At 38.3% G+C, this 20,974-nt stretch overlaps 1 protein-coding gene across 6 annotated transcripts in view; it reads left to right on the top strand.

Moving 5' to 3' along the window:
• The window catches only part of LOC121314718 (RNA-binding motif, single-stranded-interacting protein 3), a 397,361-nt gene that overhangs the window by 252,176 nt on the left and 124,211 nt on the right, over positions 1-20,974 (top strand). For all 6 annotated transcript variants that reach the window (XM_041248292.1, XM_041248290.1, XM_041248289.1 and 3 more), the window contains one exon: positions 9,304-9,395. In XM_041248292.1, coding sequence (XP_041104226.1) covers positions 9,304-9,395 — 92 coding nt within the window. The remainder of the gene's footprint in view (positions 1-9,303; positions 9,396-20,974) is intronic.

Here is a 20,974-nt window from a genome sequence, read left to right as displayed (position 1 = left end):
TTCCTGGGGCTGTGTTAATGTTTTAGGGGATATTAATAACAGAAGACAATCAAACAATTATAAATCTCAAGCGATGTGATGATGTCCAGAGTAAAATGTGAGGAGTAGAATTCTTGTTCTGGTGTAGGAGGTCTTGGGTTCAATCCTTCCTGCTAGCACTCGTCCTCCCCTGGGAAATGTGAACTCCAAATGATTAATGTTCCCACAGCCTGTTGGAATGCTGCATGGACAGCAGAGTTAGTGTTGTGTATAGATTATGTGTACAGTATGTATGGGGAAGTGCTTCAGATGGTTTTCTTTGGTGTTAAATGTACAGCCTAGTATATACAGTAGAGTAGAGAACTTTCTTGTCTACAGACTAGGGCTGCCATCTGTCTGGGTTTGACCCAGACAGTCCGGGAATTTACATCTTTGTCCGAGTGGTAGAGATCAACAAACCGAGATGCCCTAATGTCCAGTTTTAAGTGAATCGCATAAGAAACAATAAACTTCCTTTTAATATTGTCTTTGACATACCGTATAACGGGGCATTTTGGAGTGAAATTTTTTGGGCTTTATTGGTTTGTATTGTGGCATACGGTGTGCGATCCCAGCCACTGACAGACTGGTGGTATGCAGCACAGGTTAAATAAGTGCTGGACAAGGGAAAGAATGTGTTGGTTGTCAAAGTGAATATGAGAATGGCAGTGAGTGATGAAGCCAATTTGGTTGAAAAATTTAAAAGCAGCAAACATTTCTGAAAATGGATTTAGGAAATCTGGAATTTGAGGCGATCAGAAACTCTGAGGCAGTGTAAACTTCGCCTGCTACTGTGGTACCTGCAGGACTGTTCTTTGAGGTTAATTAGTTTTGTTGTGTGTGGTTGGGTTGTGGTGTGGTGTGTGTGGTTTTTTTTTTTAAGATGTTAATTAACAGCCAAGCTTGTTAATGTCAGACTTGTTAGAAAGACTGTAACAAAATGGTGCAAATTTGCTTTGGATTGTTATTGTCAATACGTGTAACTCTTCCTTAGAAGGCCTTCTTTGTTGTTCTCCCAGTTGCTGCGGTGACATTGTAGATGCTAGAACTAACTATTGTAAATGAGAATGTTTTAGCAAACACATTTCATTAAGTAAGCTTGTATTTGAATGTTTTTGAAATTACAAGTAGAAATACAAAACTGAGTGGCATTTCTTTGTAAACGTTTTAAGTTATAAACAGCAACTCAAAAAACGTCAATCTACCAAGGTAGCAAATCCACAAATTTAATTTAATTTTATTTAATACCAGCCTGTTATATGGTACATTCGTTGCTTAAAGGATTTCACCTATGTTATTAGAAATGTACTGTTTAGTACTGATCTGTACATTCTTCTGTGCCTCCAGCACTTGAATAATGGCGTACAATGGTCTGCGTGTGATTTTAAATACATAACCTTAACAGTAAACAGTAAAATTTAGTTTACTTACTAATGTGATATAGAATGGTAATTAAACCATATATATGCATTGCATATTTAGCGGTAACCACTAGTAATGCCGAAACACTCGAACCAACTATGAAAATATTTGGACTTATTTTTACTGACACACACAACCAATAGTCCTGTAGTTATCCTGTAGTATTTATAATGTTTGTTAATATTTATTATCGGGGGAGGGGGGTTGCTATTACCATCACAAATGGTCTTTTCAGGCTCAGAAATCCAGTAACTGTCTGGAAAAATTATTTGTTAAAAAAAAAAAAAAAAGCGCAGGTACTTGTCTCAGGTAAGATTAGCCTCTAACGTACCATGATATAGTACTATTTTTCTGGCTTGCAAGTTTGATTGCCAGCCAGATTATTGATTATTGATTTGTACTGCGAGATCTGGTCGTATTATGTTAAACTGTAGTATTACAGTATACTGCAATTTTGATAGACCTAGGGTGAGAAATATGTCCAGGTTTGGTCTGTGGAAAAAGTGGCAACACTATTGCAGACCTAATTAAGGTAAGCTCTCCCTCTACTGTTACCCAGTAGCGGCTCCTCCTCTTGTCTTCTCGTGACAAGCAAAGAAAACTAGGCAAATGGGTTTGCTTGAGAAAACAGCAGCATTTTTTTTTAATTAATTCTGTTTTAATTCAGGTAGGGGCCTTTGAAGTTGGTGACAGATTCTTTAATGGCCTGAATAAGCTGATTCCTGGAAGGTCCCCATGGTGTAATGTTTAGCTGTATGGGACAAGGCACTGTTAGCCAGCACTCCTAAATCATGTCCACAAAGCAATTACCAGTATAGGTGTTGCAGTATATATATATTGTGATGTACTCTGACCTTTTCAGCCGGAGTCCGCGTTGTTCTTTCAAACAGGTGTCTGTTTCTTTAATTATTACACGACGCAATGGAAGTGCTCTGTAAACGCCGTGGCGTACGTTTATTAGCAAACAGAAGTTATAAACAAACAAAAACATAAAACAAAACCTAGCCCTTCTTTAGGCGCTAATTAAACTGGTTAACAGTACTTCTATCTAATGCAGGGCAGGGTAAGCCTGTTCCCCTGTTTAAATCAATTCCATAAATCACCTAAACCAAATCACATTCAAGCACTTTTGTCAGAACTTGTACCTTTCCACCAATCAGTTTCTTTCCTCGCTCTCCGTTTCAACCCTCTCCCCTGAACACACCAACTGAAAACCTTTTTAACCCCAACTTGATCACTCACATCTGATCAGCATTTGCCCATTAAATACACAATTAAGCATTTGTTACCTTAACTATACAATTAAGCAATTGTTACCTTAACTCATCATACAATGTGTGTGGCTATCCCCAGGGTCCAAAAGCCTCCAAATTGACGTTTGGTACATACACATCATCACAATATATATATATATATATATATATATATATATATATATATATATATATATATATATATATATATTGTAAATTAGAGCTAATTGACTGCACTGCTTGGGTTATATCCCTGAACACGCCAAGGAGGCACTGGTTAATCGCAGCCCCTTTGTAACCCTTTTTGCATGTGCACGTTTGAGTAACGGCTATCCCGCAGCTCGAAGGAGTACTCTGTATCCCTTACTCCTGATCAACATTCTTCTCCGTTACCCTTTTAGAGAGGTGGCTGCATCCTCACCCCATAGCTCTGTACCAAGGTAGAGAGGACGAAACACCCGGGAAAGTAGCCCAGGCAGGAAACCGTCCTCATGGTCTTCCTCATCCTCCTCAAGCCGCCATGTGGCTACCATTTGAGGACATAGTAGTACGACAGCACATCACCTGTGGTTATACTGTCTCTGTTGGCACAGCCTATATCGCTAATCAAGAGGGCCACTGCAATCTTGCAAGCACACAGGCCTACAGCAGGGGAAACAAGGCAGTCGATTTTTGACAACGAACCTATTGCCTCTCCCATATCCACCCCAGTTCAACTGGATTTTCTCTTTGAGATCCAGTTTCCTGGAACTACCTGACCAACAGCTCCTGTTTCCCGGTCAAATGACACCTTATATATGGTGCATGATCTGTAGAATCTGGGCTTGGTCCATTTTCCGCTGGTTAAGGCTTCTATTGCTGCCTTGGTCCAAGCACCTAATTTAGTGCTCCTGTCCAAGGACGCTGCCTGTCCTAACAAGAGAACCTATTGAGCCAGTGCGTTCACTGCATGGCTAAGGAAATACAACATTATCTTGGTAGCCTACCAGTCACATTTTCTATGGTCCCTCTTTGAGAACCACAGGCCCTCACCACAACAGCCAGATGAGCTGCCCCTGGTTAACAAAAACCTGCTCCATGTGTCCAAGCTCAATGGACAGGCTGTAGGTAGAAATATGGCTGTGCTGGTAGCTGCACCTAGGCAGCTTTGGCTTTCCCAGGCACGCATGCCTGACGGGGACAAAGCATCACTGTTGGATGCCCCGATTTTACTCCAGTGCATACGTTTGGTCCCTTGGTAATTGAGATGCTGCATCTCCTTAGTGAGAATCAACTAAAGAGCTGGCTCGCCTTCTTCCCAAGTGACCACCTCCAGTACGTAAACCAGCAACAAACTGGTGCCCTAGGCCCAACAGTCTCAAAGACCGTCTGCCAGAGGTGGTGTTCTGAACTGGCCCGTGGCTGCTCGCTGCAGCTTTAATATGTTCCGCAACCCTGCTCAGGCAGGCCAAGCCACAAGCCAGGCAGCAGCCATAGGGGTTTGCTGCCACAGGCCCAGGGCTTCTTTTCAGAGAGCCATCTAGAGTATTGGTGTCAGTGCACCACGGACAGCTGAGTGCTTACTACTTTCGACTAACATCAGTCACGGACCTACAGGACACCGCGATGGTGTCTCAGGAGGCAGCAGCTCTGCTGCAAAAATGGGCTATTCACATTATAGACCACCTCCAGTTGGAAGAAGGGTTCTATTCCAGGTACTTCCTAGACCCCAAGTGCGATGGTAGCCTCAGACTGATCTCAACCTCAGACAAGTCCACCTGTATCTGAGCCAAAGGAGGTTCAAAATTTTGATAATGCAGCAGCTGTTGCAGTCAATCAGGCTAGGCGACTGGTTCACCATGGTGGACCTCAAAGATGCCTATTTCTACATCCCCATAAAACCAGTGCACAGGAAGTACCTGCGGTTCCCTTTTCCACGAATAGTGTATGAGTTCCGTGCCTTGCCATTTGGTCTCCCACTAGCTCCCTGTGCCATCTCGAAGTGCATGGAAGCAATCTTGGCCCCACTAAGACTCAAAGGCAGGCTCTACCATGTCACTCACAAGCTTTTGATCTGGGCGCGCGAGAATGTCCTCTCACTGCGGGCAGTACATCTGCCTGGGATGACAAACTGGAAGGCGGACCTTATCTCAAGGGGAGTCCCCAGCAGCTCAGAGTGGAGGTGTAACAGGGCGAGAAGCCCTGTACGTGGTTGTTTATTTATTATAGTACCCCTCCGTTCCTGTGCAGTTTATTTTGTGTTTTTATTTTGTATTTATGTGTGTGTGTGTATATATATATATATATATATATATATATATATATATATATATAGACACCCTACAAAATGCCAGAGCAGCGGCCACACATTCCCAATACTGGTACAAGTGGAGTGTCTTTCAGACGTGTTTCTGCCTGGCGGGACAATTTTTGAAAGAGACTCTGCGGCTTCGGCCACAGATGAAGGACATTGTTCATTGTTGGAAGTGGTGCTTAGTGCATTCATTAAGCTTCCGTTTGAGCCCTTGCATTCAGCTGAGCTGACATCTTGATCTTTTAAAGCGGCTTTCTTGCTTGCTATCCTCAAAACAGGTGAGTGAGTTCATTTTTACAGAGACCAGGACAAAGGTTATGCTCCATACCAATCCTGCCTTTTTGTCGAAGACGATCTCAACATTCCCTTGTAAAAAAACAAGGCCAAATATTTTCTTATCTATTGAGACCCGAGAGTACAGATTACCAAACACAACAAACTATTTAAAATCACAGTAATCCGGTTTTATTAACATACAGGCAAAACTATACAGAGAAATTCACTACTACTAGAGTTTATGGATTAGCCCTGATACAGAGTAACAGCAAGTAAATATACTTAGCTATTTAGGGATGTCCACTACTCTCCTGCATTTTCCAGCTGTCCTGCATTTCACATTGTAAGGATACATAAAGTCTTCAACCTTCACTCCAGGCCATATATTCCTTGACAAGCCCTTAACAAAGAACTTAACAAACACATGTGACCACAGACAGAGACACACACACAAACCGTGATGCCCACACACACAAGGACACACACAAGAATGGAAATACGACTTCTATTGCATAGCACTTTCTCCCATTCCTAGCAACCATTACATGTATTGAACTAATTCAGTTATCAGAAAGAAATAGTTAGTCAATGAAATGATTATTAAATGTGTATTACAAATATTAAAATTGTCAAACAGTCTGTGATATTGGAGGCTTGGTAAACCACAGGGCAGCCTCTGGGCTTTACCAAGCATTCCAGTCATTCTGCAGTTTTGCCCTTGTGACAGCTTTGGTACACTCACCAATATGGTACTGGTTACTTTTCATTCTTGAAAAGGAACGTTAGCTTATTATCATAATCCTGGTTCCCTGAAATAGAAATGTAACCTTTCTGAATAACGTTACGTTAACATGTTGAATTACACACCACCGCTTTGTATCATTTTCCCATGTACTTAACATAAAAAAATGACAAATGTGACATTTCGAAAATCTAATATGAAATACTGCTGTTACAGCTTCCTTCTGGTAAACTTCAAGGTTGCTGTGTCAATGATTGCCGCGGGCTTGAAGGAAAAATGATGCTGAGATCTGTGAGCGCAGTCCTTTTGTGCCCTCAGGGGCAGGCCATGATTGCATCACTGCCTTGCTTAGCAGCATTGCTATACAATATTCAGGATTCAGGGTCTTTAGGAGGTAAATACCCATGCAGTAATGGCTACAGTCTATTTCAGGGAACAAGTGTTTTCTGAATTTTCAGTGGAACCTGAAATGCACAGTTATTAGTATTTTATATAAGATATATGTAAACTAGGGTTTTAATCTTGACATTTTCTAGTGATTGATTAAACAACCAATTATGAGTGAATAATTGATTAATCACACCTTTTTTCCAGTAATATGAAATTATATTGAAAGACAATTACACGTAATACGATGCAATTGCACATTTTCAAAATGCCAACTAATGTTTAATATACATGTAATTTGACAGTTTGGAAATATTTGCAACTATGATACAGTAAACTTGTGTGACACGGTGAGGAGCCCTGTACATGAAAAGGGGGTGGGGCAAAGCCCTGCTTTAAATGTATTTTGTTTATTTTTAAAACAGGGTCTCCTCCTTCGCCCCTGTGTCTCATTTGTGTTATTTTGTGTTTTATGATTTATGTATTATATAGGATGAGCAAGGTTCCGTCCTTCAGTGTTTTGTTATTGTTTATTTGTATATATGACGACGAGAAGCTGTAGGTTTTGTTTGGCAGAGTGGATGGGAAGCCCCATCCACATTAAAAAAAACCTTGTGCAGAAGGTGAGCATCTCCTGAGTTAATTAATTGTTGCTAATCGGGAGATGGTCACATGCATAAAAGTCTGCAGCTTTCGGCGCTCCGTGTGGGTGTTCGGAGGAGTAAACAAGAAAGAGAAGAGGGTAAAAATAAAGATACAAAAAGTACGATCAGTGAAGGCTACAGCCCAGCCTGATCACGTTGTTTAGTGTTTGATTTGTTTTTGTTTGAATATTTTGCTCTGTGAGTATGGGGTGCCATGTGTATAATTTTTTTTTTTTTTTTTTAAAAGTGTTAATATTTTAACTTTTTCCCAGACTTAACTTGTAATGCTTGTAATGAGATTGGCTCTTGTAATGCTGAAATTTGCATTTTTCAAATCAAATCGCGTGAAAAGCACAAAGCGGGCGGAGCTCATTTGCATGCAAACTCCAGATTTAGTTAAATCTTGTAACTAGATTGATAAATTATATCTGAATGTGCACATTAAAAATGTATATTTATTTTCATAACATTTATACAAATTTTCTTTCCAGCAAATTCTTCATCCTTGCTGCATTGTGGCTCATGGTGGGTCTCAATCAAAAGAAATATGGCTAAAAAGAATAAAAAGAAATGTTCCTCATGATAGTGAAACCTTCACGCAGGCGTGGCTGTTTTTTACTTTGTCCTGCTCGACCTGGGTCAGAGTGTCAACCGACATCCAGAGGTGGGTTGCTGCTGACCCAGGATTGCAATCCAGGTAGCCAGAACCCGGGTCGTGACCCAGGCAGGAATGGTAGTGTGAAAGGGGCTTTAAGTTTAGACACACAATTAAAAAAAAAATAGCCCTGGGCCACTCTTTATACCCCATGATCCCTTGCGCACCATGTGACAGAAGTAAAGGCGGAGTTGAGTATCTTGGTTGTATAGAATATCCTTGTAAGTACCCGCTGCCATTTTTTCAAGATTTCTTTTTTTGTGCAATGTGAGCTCAGCTGGACATCTGCAGAGCTGATCCTTGTCCTCCAGAAGCCAATAGCTGACAATGCTTTCTTTTTCTTTGGATGTACACAGAAGGTTTTCAGTTATTACAACATTTATTTAAGGATGTTTAGAAAGAAAAGTAAACACAGTGCAGTAAACATGATATAGTGTTTTGCAATTCACTAGGCTCACAGGGCATATCAATATTCTCAAAGCGAGTTCTTCTGGCTGTAACAAAGAGGGGGGAACTATTAAAGTGATCTATTAGTGCAGTATATGGCCCACATATGACCCTCTTTGTACTATTTGAAACTGAAACAGTGCAGAAGAAATAGCAAATCCCTTTGTCAGCACATCCAAATGAGTGAGATTGAGTGAGGCTGCTAAAATTGATACCCAAAAGTTCCTAAAGTATGCGTTTCCCTCCAGTTGTCTGCAATGTGAGTCCCTAATCTGTATATAATGCGCATAGTGTTGTTCTGAGCACAGCTACTTCCGAAGAAACTGAAGCTCGCATGATATTGTTGTGTTATGTCCTGTTATATCACTGTAGCTTATTGACTAAAGTCCCTAGAAACAAGAAGAGATGGAGCAAAAACATAACAGAAACCCTCTCATTAAGTGTGGAGCATCGATATTTCTTCTTGCTACATCACAACTTTTTGCCAATTACTCTTTATCAGTAGTCCTGTAAAGGGTTGCTTTTAAGAAATTAAGTTGGGCTCTGTGCTTTTCAGAAACAATAACAAGCTCTATAGCTGTCTTATGTATTGATAACCAGAGAACCCTTTCCAACAAAATGAGAGAAGCTGAGGCATTGCTCTGGAAGCTAGTGCAATATGACATCACACTTGAGTATGGGCAATTACAGAAATGTATGACAAGGTAGAAGATATAATAGGCAAGTTCTTGTGCTTCTGCAGTACAAAGTCACATTTGCTCTTGTAGGCTTTCTGGGTTTCTGTCTGAACAACAATAACTCATGTTATTGGTTGAATACAGTAGTTTCTGACTCATGTTTAATTAAGTTGTTTAATTTCTACTGCTATGGGTTACAGTAGTTTAAGGTATATTGCATACCTCTCCTCTAGTGTAGTGCTGTTCCCTATACTAGCCCTTAATAGTGGATTCAGATCAATAAATATGTCCTCATGTTGCTAAATAAAATATACAAATCAAATTTATGACAAGCAGAGTGAAAACCTGAACTGAATTTATCATCAAACTTACTAGCTTAGTTTGTATGTTTATTCCCTTTTAAATCATGCTGTTTCAAACGGTATCAATTCATTATATTCTGTCAATGAAAATAATTCTCATGCACATTTTTTATCTTTTTTATTCCAGGTTATGGCTTTGTAGATTTCGACAGCCCGGCAGCAGCACAGAAAGCAGTGACGTCTCTCAAAGCCAATGGAGTGCAGGCGCAGATGGCAAAGGTAATGCACAGTTGTTGTGTTCTTCAGGCTTCCTGTCTTGAGAATGTGGAGTATAGCATATTAACAGTACAACTCTGATTTGAGGGCATTATTGTCTGATTATTTGCTGCATCTGTAGCAACTATTGATTAATTGATTATTTATATCCATGACATTTTCATAGCCATGCATAATCATCAATTGAATAATGGCTCTGATGCCCTATTTGAAGTCTTACGCCTCAAGTAGCTAGCTACCCGGTAACACATGTGTTCCTGGGCATTGCTAAAGTTTGTTTGTTTGCTTGTGTGTTCTGTGGTAAGAAATATAAAAATCAAATGATTCTTCTTGCTTTTTTAAAATAAGGTTTAACAGTTACAGTATAATAGTTTCCTCAGTGCTTTAGAATAATAAAATGTTCTCAATGGATCGATTATTAAAATGGACCCTTATGCTGGTGCATGTTAGAAGAAATTTTGCATAATATTAATTTAATTTTATGAGTGTAAAATAGGTGTGGTATATGCAATAAATTGAAAATATTTGGAAACCTGGCTATTCATGTTGTGTACTTGGTTGAAAATGTTTGAGACACTATTTTTGGTAGGCAATGGATATTATGTTAGACAGACACAGATTGATCAGACTTGATTTCTTGTAGGACGCGACAAGAGACAAAGAAACATTTAAAAAAAAAAGAAGTTAGACTATAGCTTTAAACATATTCAATTAAAATATTCACTTTTTTAACAATAATATTCTTACCTGTTGATATTAAGTTGTGAGTCACATTAGTTTTTTTTTTTTTTTTTTTTTTTAAGAAAATCGATTTCTTAGCTACATTGAATGTTATTGACCATTCGGGGAGTTCCACAGCTCATGTGTCAAAACAACTTGGATTTAAAATAAATAAATAAATAAATAAATAATAAATTAAAATAAATGGCTAACATGCCAGTGTAATTACTCAAGTCAGGTTAATTCAGATTCAGATTCTGCAGACCTGGAAGATGGTGCAGACTGCAACTAAACCTGGTGGATTCTTTGGTTGCCTACCAACTTAGCAAGGAGAGGGCTGTGCTGCTGTGTATAAAGAAGGCATACAGGGGCTCCCAAGTGGCGCATCTAGTAAAGGCGCTCTGCGTGAGTGCAGGATGCGCCCTATAGCCTGGACGTCACCAGTTCAAGTCTGGGCTATTCCACAGCCGACCATGGATGGGAGTTCCCAGGAGGCAGTGCTGAATTGGCCAAGCATCACCCGGAGAGGGAGGTCTACATCAGCTTACCGCGCACCAGCAACCCCTGTAGTCTGGCCAGGCACCTATGGGCTTGCCTGTTAGCTGCCTAGGAGCTACACTATAGTTCCTGGGCAGCTGCATGGTGAATCCGCAGTGTCTAAAGAAGCAGTTGGCTGACGGCACACGCTTCCTGAGTCAGCACAGGGGTGGTAGCAGTGAGCCAAGCATAAATAAACAATAATTGTCCATTTCAAATTGGGAGAAAATAAAAAAAAAAAATTGGCAACGACTAAATTAAAAAAAAAAAAAAAAAGGCAGCATACAAACATATTAAATATTGAACAGTGAACAAATATTGAAAGTAACATGGATTTAGACCACAGGGTAAAAAAATTAAAGACTGGAGTAGATGTTTTTTTTGTATGTGTTTCATTTGAGTTAAAATGGATTTTAAATTATTTTAAATTTATCAGTGAATTACAGTAAGCCACTAAAGATGGCTGGTCTTAAAAATCTGGTGGTACCTTAGACATTTACTTTTGTTTGGCAAGCTGAGGACCGTAATCCAGTTTTAGTGTGCCTGAATTCCCATTTGGAAGTCTGTTGCATAGTTTCCTCTGTGGAGTTATGGTGCTAAAAGGTCAGGTGAAAAAAGTATTCTTTCCAAGGCAGAGAAGAGACCTGTTCATAGTCAGGGTTATCATTTCCAAACAGTCTTCAAGTTGTGTGGGCCAGAAAAAGCTCTGATGTAATTATGAGACTAAACAGAGCTACTGCTTTTATTGTATTGAAGCTCCATGATATTAGAATCATGAACACATTTTTAAAACTCAATAGTTTAAAGTACCTCTGTGTCCTCGCTCAAACTTGCCTTCTCTCCAAGTGCAGCTAGTACACCAACATGTAACCATTAACCTTCCCCACTGCAACACTCTGCCCTTACATTTGTTCCACAGTTGTTGAATGAAGTATTTCTTACTACCAATAGAGTTGCAGGGGGACAGGTTAATGGCTACTTGATGATGTGCCAGCGGAACTTAAATATGTTTAAGGGCATAATTGGGCTTAAACTTAAATCACCGGACACAGAAAATGATATACAAACTGATTCTAAACGACAACAAAAATACTTCAGTTACGACAACTGTCATAGATAGGTACTAGGTTACTCTTTAATTAGGCATACTATCACCATTGCAAACGTCACTAACTGGTAGGTAACAGTTAATAGTAGCTCCCTGCTCTGCAGGCAGGATGAGAGAAACAGATTGGAATCATTTAGCAATGCTTAAAATGAAACAAGCAGACAAAGGTACTGTATAACATGGCCTGACAACCAAAAGCTTGCTAGCAGTAAGAACACCAGATAAAGCCTCAATCTAATGAACCACTGTAAGCCATGTATTAAACAATAAACAGGACAAATACCATAATTGAGCAGTTTAGCGGATTCAAGGTTTCGGGTAACTGTCTTCGTCAGGCATGATTTTATATAGCATAGATTTACATAGGCTGCAGAATTTTTACAGAATGTGGCTTTGGGAATTGCACGGTTTTGTATATAGGCATTACACAAGCCTCACTATGCAAATTATACTATGAACATGTTTTTATTCTGCAAGCTATATATACTGTACATTTTAATAGTCTTGGTTACCATGTGTAAAAAATATAAAAGTGTGCTTTTGTCTGAGTACAAATCCTATTTGTGTGTAATATTTTAGAGCACATTTACACAAAGAGAAGATGAAAGCTCAAAACAGCCTTCAGTACAGTCACTGAAGCATAACAGATAGGATTGCTATAACGGTATTTCAGCGTGCCAGCTAGTTGTAGGTTTTGTGGGTTTCTGTGGAAGAGTACACAGCAATGTGACTTAAATGAAAAAGAGTTTGTTTACAAAGTTGTGCAAAGCAAAGGACTGCTAATGAGCTCCAGTGTGCAAGGACGCAGTTCATGGACACGTACTTATTTCCATGTGTTTAATTGTAGCTGTGGCTTTAATTAGTCACATTGTCTACAGGGTAAATATGATACTTTTATTCACAAAACCTATAAGTGTTTTCAATCAAGTTGTCCACACAGAGTTGTATTGTATTTCTTGAAAGTGTTCATAGTAAGATGTATTTGAATACTTTTTCCATGCATATTATGACCTGGTAACGATTTTGTTTTTGCCAATTTTTCATCAGGTTTGCAGTCTTGGTTTTGAAATTAGCAGTATTGAAAGAACCTTAGAAAAGTCTAAAATACCTTTTCATTAATGTTAACTACATATAAATTGTTTTGTAAAAAAATAACAAAACATTTTGGAGGAGCAGGTTGTGTACTTTTTCACTATTAGTAAGAAACTTAGCCAGGGGCAGAACCCTGGGGGGATGACAGTAAACAATCCAAATTAATACATTCAATTCCAAGGTCACACTTTATATTAAGGAGAACCTTTTTTTTTAGTTTAACTGTTAACAACCAGCTTACTTACTTGTCCATGTTTACAAATGTGTTTTTTTGTTAATGGTTAATTAGTGTATAGTAACCTACATTTAAAATGGACAAAAATGTCAGATAAAGCTGTTCAGCAAGCATCACAACTTGTTATTAATCATACAGTATCATTTACATATGGTTGAATATGTTTTATAGGTACTTCAAGTGTTTTACAGAATTAGTCCCTACAGCAGGGGTGTCAAACTCCAGTCCTCAAGGGCTGCAAAGTCTTATGGTTTTCATTCCAACTAAAGCTCTCAATTAACATCATTAAACTATTTGTTCAGTTTGACATATTTAATATTTTTCAAGGTCTTTTACAGTTGATGGTTTTAAAAATGCACTTGATTCACAGTACACTACCTATGAAACATTTTGAGGCATGAAAAGAAGTGTTAAATGTGTCCAGTTAATCAAATAGTAAAACCAATTAAGTAATTGAGAGCTCAGATAGAATGAAAGCCAGAAGACCCTGTGGCCCTCCAGGAACTGAGTTTGACACCCTGTGAACAGGGTGGCTCCAAGGGTAATGTCAGACCAGAAACACAGTCTTCAGGAAGTAGTGGGACGAAGCTGAGACGCTGCGGCGCTCAGTATTTTATTAAATAATCAAACAAAAGAGTTAAATAAAACAAAAGACACAAAATGAAAGGCATGTTGGCCAAAAATAAGTATTGTGCTGGTGTATAAACCAGCACACTTAGCAATTGTTATATTTTCAGTTATTTCTCTTTACCTCCATTCTCTACTCCGAACACTCTCTTTTTTGAGCGCAGACAGCTGCAAGCTTTTATACAGGTGACCGTCACCCGATTTAGCAACAATTAATCAATTAATTAACTCGGGAGATGGTCACCATCTGCACAAGGTTTTTATGAATGGGGATTTCACACAACAAATGCTATCTAATGGGTTTTGTCTGTCCTCACACAAACATGTATAAATAACAACAGAAATAGAATAATAAACGAAGGGGCGGGGCACTTCGCCACACACCCCTGCCCTACATATTCTTCTGGGACATTGTAATTGCAGTGGTTCACAAAAACAAATCAAATGCACTGTTAATTTAGACAGTTTCCAGTAGTGTTTAGAGTTGTTCAATTTTTTTGTAAACATCCAGGTGATATTAGAATCCATTAAAAAAAAAAAAAAAGTAATGTAGTTATGTTCAACTGCAAACTCCAGAATCCAAAACTTTTGCTTAAAGCATTTGTGATCATTATGAGATCAGTAACATGGAGTTTTGAGTCTTGTTGTGCAACATTCCCAGCTGCTATGTGAAATAATTTGTTTTCAGTGGGGAGATATGTCCTTCATCCTGCTTCTCAAGCTGGACACATAGGCCTATAGAATAATGGGTTTGTTCAGCCAGAGTTCTGCTGCCAGCATTCTTCCATATGAAATGTCTATCATGACACAAAGCTACTTTCTACACTCCCACACAAAGCTACTTTCTTTACAGTAGATGTAAAATATGACTTTGTGGGATAATAAAAATAAGCTGACTTGTATGCTGAAAGTAGATTGGTTTCGGTGAGTTTACAAGTTTTTTTTTTTTTTTTTTTTTTTTTTTTACTTTAACAGAGTATATCTATCTATTCTGCCTTTTGTTTTGCCTCAGTTAAACATTCATTGATAATTTTTTTCCCCATGTTGTCCTACTTTGGCCCTTGAACCTCATGTCTTGTCTATACAGTTGCAGACAAAAGTATTGGGACCCTACATTTATTATACCAAATTCAAGGTAACAGATTAAGGACAACCATTTAGTAAACTGTAACAACTTTAATAAACAAAGCGCAAGATACGCAATTTTTAGCAATTTAACAAATAATCTTTATAAAAAAAACACACACACATTTAACTTTAAAGTATTTGTTCATAACAAAAGTATTAGTGCCCCTGCTTTAGTATTGTACATGTCCTTTTGCTTTTATTACAGATTTCAAACATTTATGATCATTCTTAACCAGTATGTTACATCTTGTTGGTGAAATCTGGTCCCATTCTGTCTTGCATATTTCCATCAGCTGAGATAGATTGGATACACAATTCCTGGCTACAGTTTTTTTTTTTTTTTTTTTTTCAAATCAATCCAAAACATTTCTATTGGATTGAGATCTGGTGATTTGGAAAGGCCATTCCAGAACTTTTATCTTTGTTTTCTTCAATGAGCTGACATAACCATATGCTTTAGGTCGTTGTCATCTTGGAAGATAAACTGTCTGCCAATCAACCTTAGTACAGATGGTATCATTGTACTGTGCAGTCTCCAGTCCTTGAATTGCTAAAACCCCCCTGTATCGTGACCGAACCACCTCCATGTTTAACTGTAGGTACAAGGTGTTCTTTATTCTCTCTCCCCCCCCCCCTCCTTTTTTTTTTTTTTTACTCCTAATATACTGCAGTCCATTTTTGTGGAAAAGTTATATTCTCGTCTCATTAGACATGAACAATTTGTTGAAAAATGTTTCAGATTCCTGTTCATATTTCTTGGCAAATTTTAGCTGGTTTGCTTTATGAATTTTCTTTTGCAAGTGGTTTGCAGTGAGGTCTACGTGCATACAAGTCTTTGGTGTTCAGGTGTTTTTTTGTACAGTTTTTATTTTTTTTCATGCACTATTATGACTGATTCACCTAAATCTTTAAGTGGGGATTTTCTACCTGTTGTACCCATAATTATCTTTGGAAGTCCACTTCTTTCAAGTGTTTCAGTTTAATTTGTTCTGTGGTGCTTGAATTATTGCTCTGTGGATTTTGGTATTCTATATTTCTTTGTTTCTGTTCTAAAGCCATTTCATTTGTTGAAGTTTGCTGCGAGTGGTATTCTCAAACTTGAATCCAACTCTGTAGTCTTGACCATCTTTTTCTGGCTCTTATAATATGGCTTAATTTCTGTGCAATGGTTTTCAGACAATGAATATATCATTTTAATTTAGTTCTATATAAATTGTACAGACTTAATGTAAAGGTGCCAATACTGAAATTGTGTATTTTGGTATATTTTGTTATATTAATTAGTGGCTAATATTTACTAAATGCTTGTATTTACTGTAACATGTTTGCTTGACTGATCTAATTTTAAGTGCAGGATGTCTCACGGCACAATATTATATTACAAGCACATGCATGTTTTTAGTTTGTGGTAATAAAGGGTTATCATTGTAGATTTTATTATCTGCAGATTTCACCAATAGACATTTATGTGTGTGTGTGTGTGTGTGTGTGTGTGTATATATATATATATATATATATATATATATATATATATATATATACAATATATATATATATATATATATAAACACAACACAAGATTGTCATTATATAGTAACCAGCCATTTTTGAATGGATCTTTAAAACTGGAATCGTACCAATTTAATATAAAGGGAAATCATTCAATAAAACTTAAAGGATCAAAAAATATTGCTAATGACCACCAGGTAGCCATACTGGATAAGAACAAAACAAAATTAAGATCCCCTACAAATTCCCCATTCTGTGATTCTTATACCGTCAAACTTTCTTGTTACTATGACAAATAGCCCCTGAGATACAGCGACATCACACATCAATCAACACAAACCACTCTATGAAATGCTCCCCTGGAAACCTTTTATACAGGGAAACTGTCTTGCCTCGGTAGTTACTGGTAATAGTGTTGGCCTCTCCAGACTGCTGCAGGTGGATTCCTAACCTTGCTGGATCTTTTTGGACTGTTGTACTAATTCAGCATGTGCAACCGCGACAGTAGGGGATTGTATAGGGGATCTTAGCCTTAATCTCCTTGGGCAATTTTTCCATTGCCCAATTACTTTAAATAGGCTAAATGGATTTCCTTGAAACTTTAGAAAATAATTACTCTATACAAACCTGGAGTCCTAGACCATCTTTTTTTTTTTCAATTTCCTTTTTTTTGGCTTGCTCAGTTAAGATTTACAGTAGTCAAAAAAATACATATCTGGAAACAGTGCAGTTGATAAAACAGTCTTTGGAAAGTTTTTCGTGGTTGTATTGGATTCCTGTAATGGCTAAGCTTTGACAGCTATGACTGCAAGTATTTTTTGTGTTGTATTTGTGATATTTCATATTTGCTAAAAACACGGGCTCTATTTATAAGTAGGTGTCTACTTAAATCATGGAGAATTTACATATTTTTCCAGAGTAGGTTATAGAATAAAATTAGGATTTCGCAAACCTGTTTAAACATAAAATAAACAGTAGATCGTATTTTGGAGCACTATAAAAGCCTAAACATTGTGGCACTTGCGTAGCTGTCATTTGTTAAAGGCAAGCATGCAACATCCCCCAACATTCTCTGTCTCTGTTTTGAGGATTTGGCTATACATTGAGAATGCACGTTCTGCAGCCACTAAATTGGTTGGAAGTGTAAGGCAATGCTTTGCCAAGTTATACCGATGTGGAAATCAATTAGTTGATCAACTCAGTTGCCCAAGTGCATCTGGCATTCTTTAATATAGGCCATATATGCAGCACGTTTATTGACATGCTTGCCACAAACAGGAATTAATTTTTTTTAGTACAGAAAGAACTAGATTTTAGCAACCTAAATCAAAACAATGCAGCACTGATTTTGTCCCACGTCCTACTGTACAGTACAGGTCACAGTAAAGCGAGTACAAATGCTCTGATATGCAGATTAAAACAAGGTTGTCATGTGAACAATAAACAAGAAAGTTAACCTCTTTTTGAGTATTTTTTTTTTAAATGGTATTTGCCTAAGGACTTTTTTTTCACCCCTAAGTGCAATGCATACAGAATGGTGAAGGAATAAGAATGAAGATATGTAGTTTGCATTGCTTGCGGTGTGCAGTAGTTTATATAAATTAGGTTATTTTTACTCTCTGTACTAGTCCAGTATAGAATGGCCCGTACAAGAGATGAGTTTTGTGGTGACCCCTCAATTAGGTTGACCGCTATTTTTAAGTGATTGATGGCTATGTCTGATCAAGTTGAGATTGTATTTCTTGCACACTTTTTGCTGTATCAGGTCTGTCATACTAACAGCGCAAAAGCAAAATACACTATCAGCTTGATTTAAAAAAAATAAATAAATAGAGAGAAAAGCTGAAATTTAACGATTTTAATCTGTTTATATTGAACATGGTTTAAATGTTTTGTCAGTAACATTGAGTGCAAAATTAAACTCTTGCTAACATTATTAGTTGCTACTTATAGGTTCCAATGATGATGTGACTTAAAAGTGTTTGTAATATTAAGGGTTTGTCTCATAGGAGGGCAGCACCTCTCAGGCTAAATGGTGATATCCTGGGCTACACTTATTCTATCATCCCCTTAAATGTTCTAACGCTTAATCATGCTAGTTATTGAATGTCATGAATAACACTTTTATGTGACCACCTTAGCAAAGTACACAATATAGTGTAATTGTGTGTATGTGTACGTGTGTGTGTGTGTCTCTATATATCTATATCTATAGCTATATCTATATATATATATGTGTGTGTGTGTGTGCTCCCTCGCTATACTGCAGGGTGTGGGGGGGGGGGGGGGGGGGGTGGGGTGTGCACACAATGTGTGAATATTTGTAAACCCTCCCCCACCCTCCACGGGTGGGTTGGTGCCGACTGATTTTATGTTTTCTATTATTGAGGGAGAGATATATAACGTGTAGGGGGGCCTCTTTCGGTGTCGCTCCTCTCGCATCAAAAAAGTAAGGAAATATAACAACATAATAGGCCTAATATTTAGTTATAAAACAAACTAAGACTAAGATGTAGTGTGCTTTTCTTCAGATGCTGTATCAAAAGGGAGAGACAAACAGAAGTTAGACAGAGAAATTGTTTACAGTTTGAGCAATACCGGTACTGTATTTACTGTAGAAGTATTGCATGAATCACTAGTATAGGGAATTGGGGGACATGTTGTAGGAACGTTTTATCCGCGGAGAGGTTAGAGTTATAATCGTAATATATATATATATATACAATATATATATATATATATATATATATATATATATATATATATATATATATAATATAGACACACACACACATTGAACAAAAATATAAACGCAACATGGAACAATTTCGAAGCTTTTACTGAGTTACAGTTCATATAAGGAAATCTATTTCATTGATATAAATTCATTAGGCCTAATCTATGGATTTCACATGACTGGGAGTACAGATATACATCTGTTGCTCACAGATACCTTAAAAAAAAAAAAAAAAAGGTAGGCGCGTGGATCAGAAAACCAGTAAGTATCTGGTGTGACCACCATTTGTCTCATGCAGCGCGACACATCTCCTTCGCATAGAGTTGATCAGGCTGTTGATTGTGGCCTGTGGAATGTTGTCCCACTGCTCTTCATTGGATGTGCAAAGTTGCTGGATATTGGCGGGAACTGGAACACGCTGTCGTCAATGTCGATCAAGAGCATCCCAAACATGCTCAATGGGTGACATGTCTGGTGAGTATGCAGGCCATGGAAGAACTGGGATGTTTTCAGCTTCCAGGAATTGTGTACAGATCCTTGCGATATGGGGCCGTGCATTATCATGCTGAAAAAGGAGGTGAAGGTGATGGATGAATGGCACAACAATGGGCCTCAGGATCTCGTCACACTATCTCTGTGCATTCAAATTGCCATAGATAAAAGGCAATTGTGTTCGCTGTCCGTAGCTTATGCCTGCCCATACCATAACCCCACCACCACCATGGGGCACTCTGTTCCCAATGTTGACATCAGCAAACCGCTCGCCCACACGATGCCATACACGCTGTCTGCCATCTGCCCAGTACAGTTGAAACCAGGATTCATCTGTGAAGAGCACACTTCTCCAGCGTGCCAGTTGCCATCGAAGGTCAGCATTTGCCCACTGAAGTCGATTACGATGCCGAACTGCAGTCAGGTCAAGACCCTGGTGAGGACGACGAGCACGCAGATGAGCTTCCCTGAGACGGTTTCTGACAGTTTGTGCAGAAATTCTTCGGTTGTGCAAACCCACCCCACAGTTTCATCAGCTGTCCGAGTGGCTGGTCTCAGACGATCCAGTAGGTGAAGAAGCTGGATGTGGAGGTCCTGGGCTGGCGTGGTTACACGTGGTATGCAGTTGTGAGGCCGGTTGGACTTACTGCCAAATTCTCTAAAATGACGTTGGAGGCAGCTTATGTTAGAGAAATTAACATTCAATTCTCTGCAGTCAGCACGCCAATTGCACGCTCCCTCAAAACTTGAGACACCTATGGCATTGTGCTGTGTGACACAACTGCACATTTTAGAGTGGCCTTTTATTGCACCCAGCACAAGGTGCACCTGTGTAATGATCATGCTATTCAATCAGCTTCTTGATATGCCACACCTGTCAGGTGGATGGATTAACTTGGCAAAGGAGAAATGCTCACTAACAGGGATGTGAACAAATTTGAGCACAACATTTGAGAGAAATAAGCTTTTTGCATATGGAAAATTTGTGGGATCTTTTATTTTAGCTAATGAAACATGCGACCAACACTTTACATGTTGCGTTTATATTTTTCTTCAGTGTGTAATGTAATATATATATATATATATATATATATATATATATATATATATATATATATATATATATATATATATGTGTTGATTGTTTCAGTAGTATTGTTCCTTGGGATAACAAAATACTGAACTCAAGACTTGTGATTTCATAAAAACGCCAGGTGCTCAGTGTTTCAGTATTTGAGTTGATTTAAGATTGCCAAAATGACTTGATTAAGAATCTGTATAAACCATGCCAAAAGACATGCTTTTAATTAACGCAAGAACAGCAGAAGATATGACCATGCCCCTCTTGAGTAATGAAGACTGTCTGGTTGCTGTCGGCATGATTTGAAGGAGCCCTG

This window comes from Polyodon spathula, chromosome 4 (assembly GCF_017654505.1).
Source record: "Polyodon spathula isolate WHYD16114869_AA chromosome 4, ASM1765450v1, whole genome shotgun sequence".
Classification (NCBI taxonomy): domain Eukaryota; kingdom Metazoa; phylum Chordata; class Actinopteri; order Acipenseriformes; family Polyodontidae; genus Polyodon; species Polyodon spathula.
Note: the sequence above shows the minus strand (reverse complement) of the source record. Positions and strands in the feature narration are given on the sequence as shown.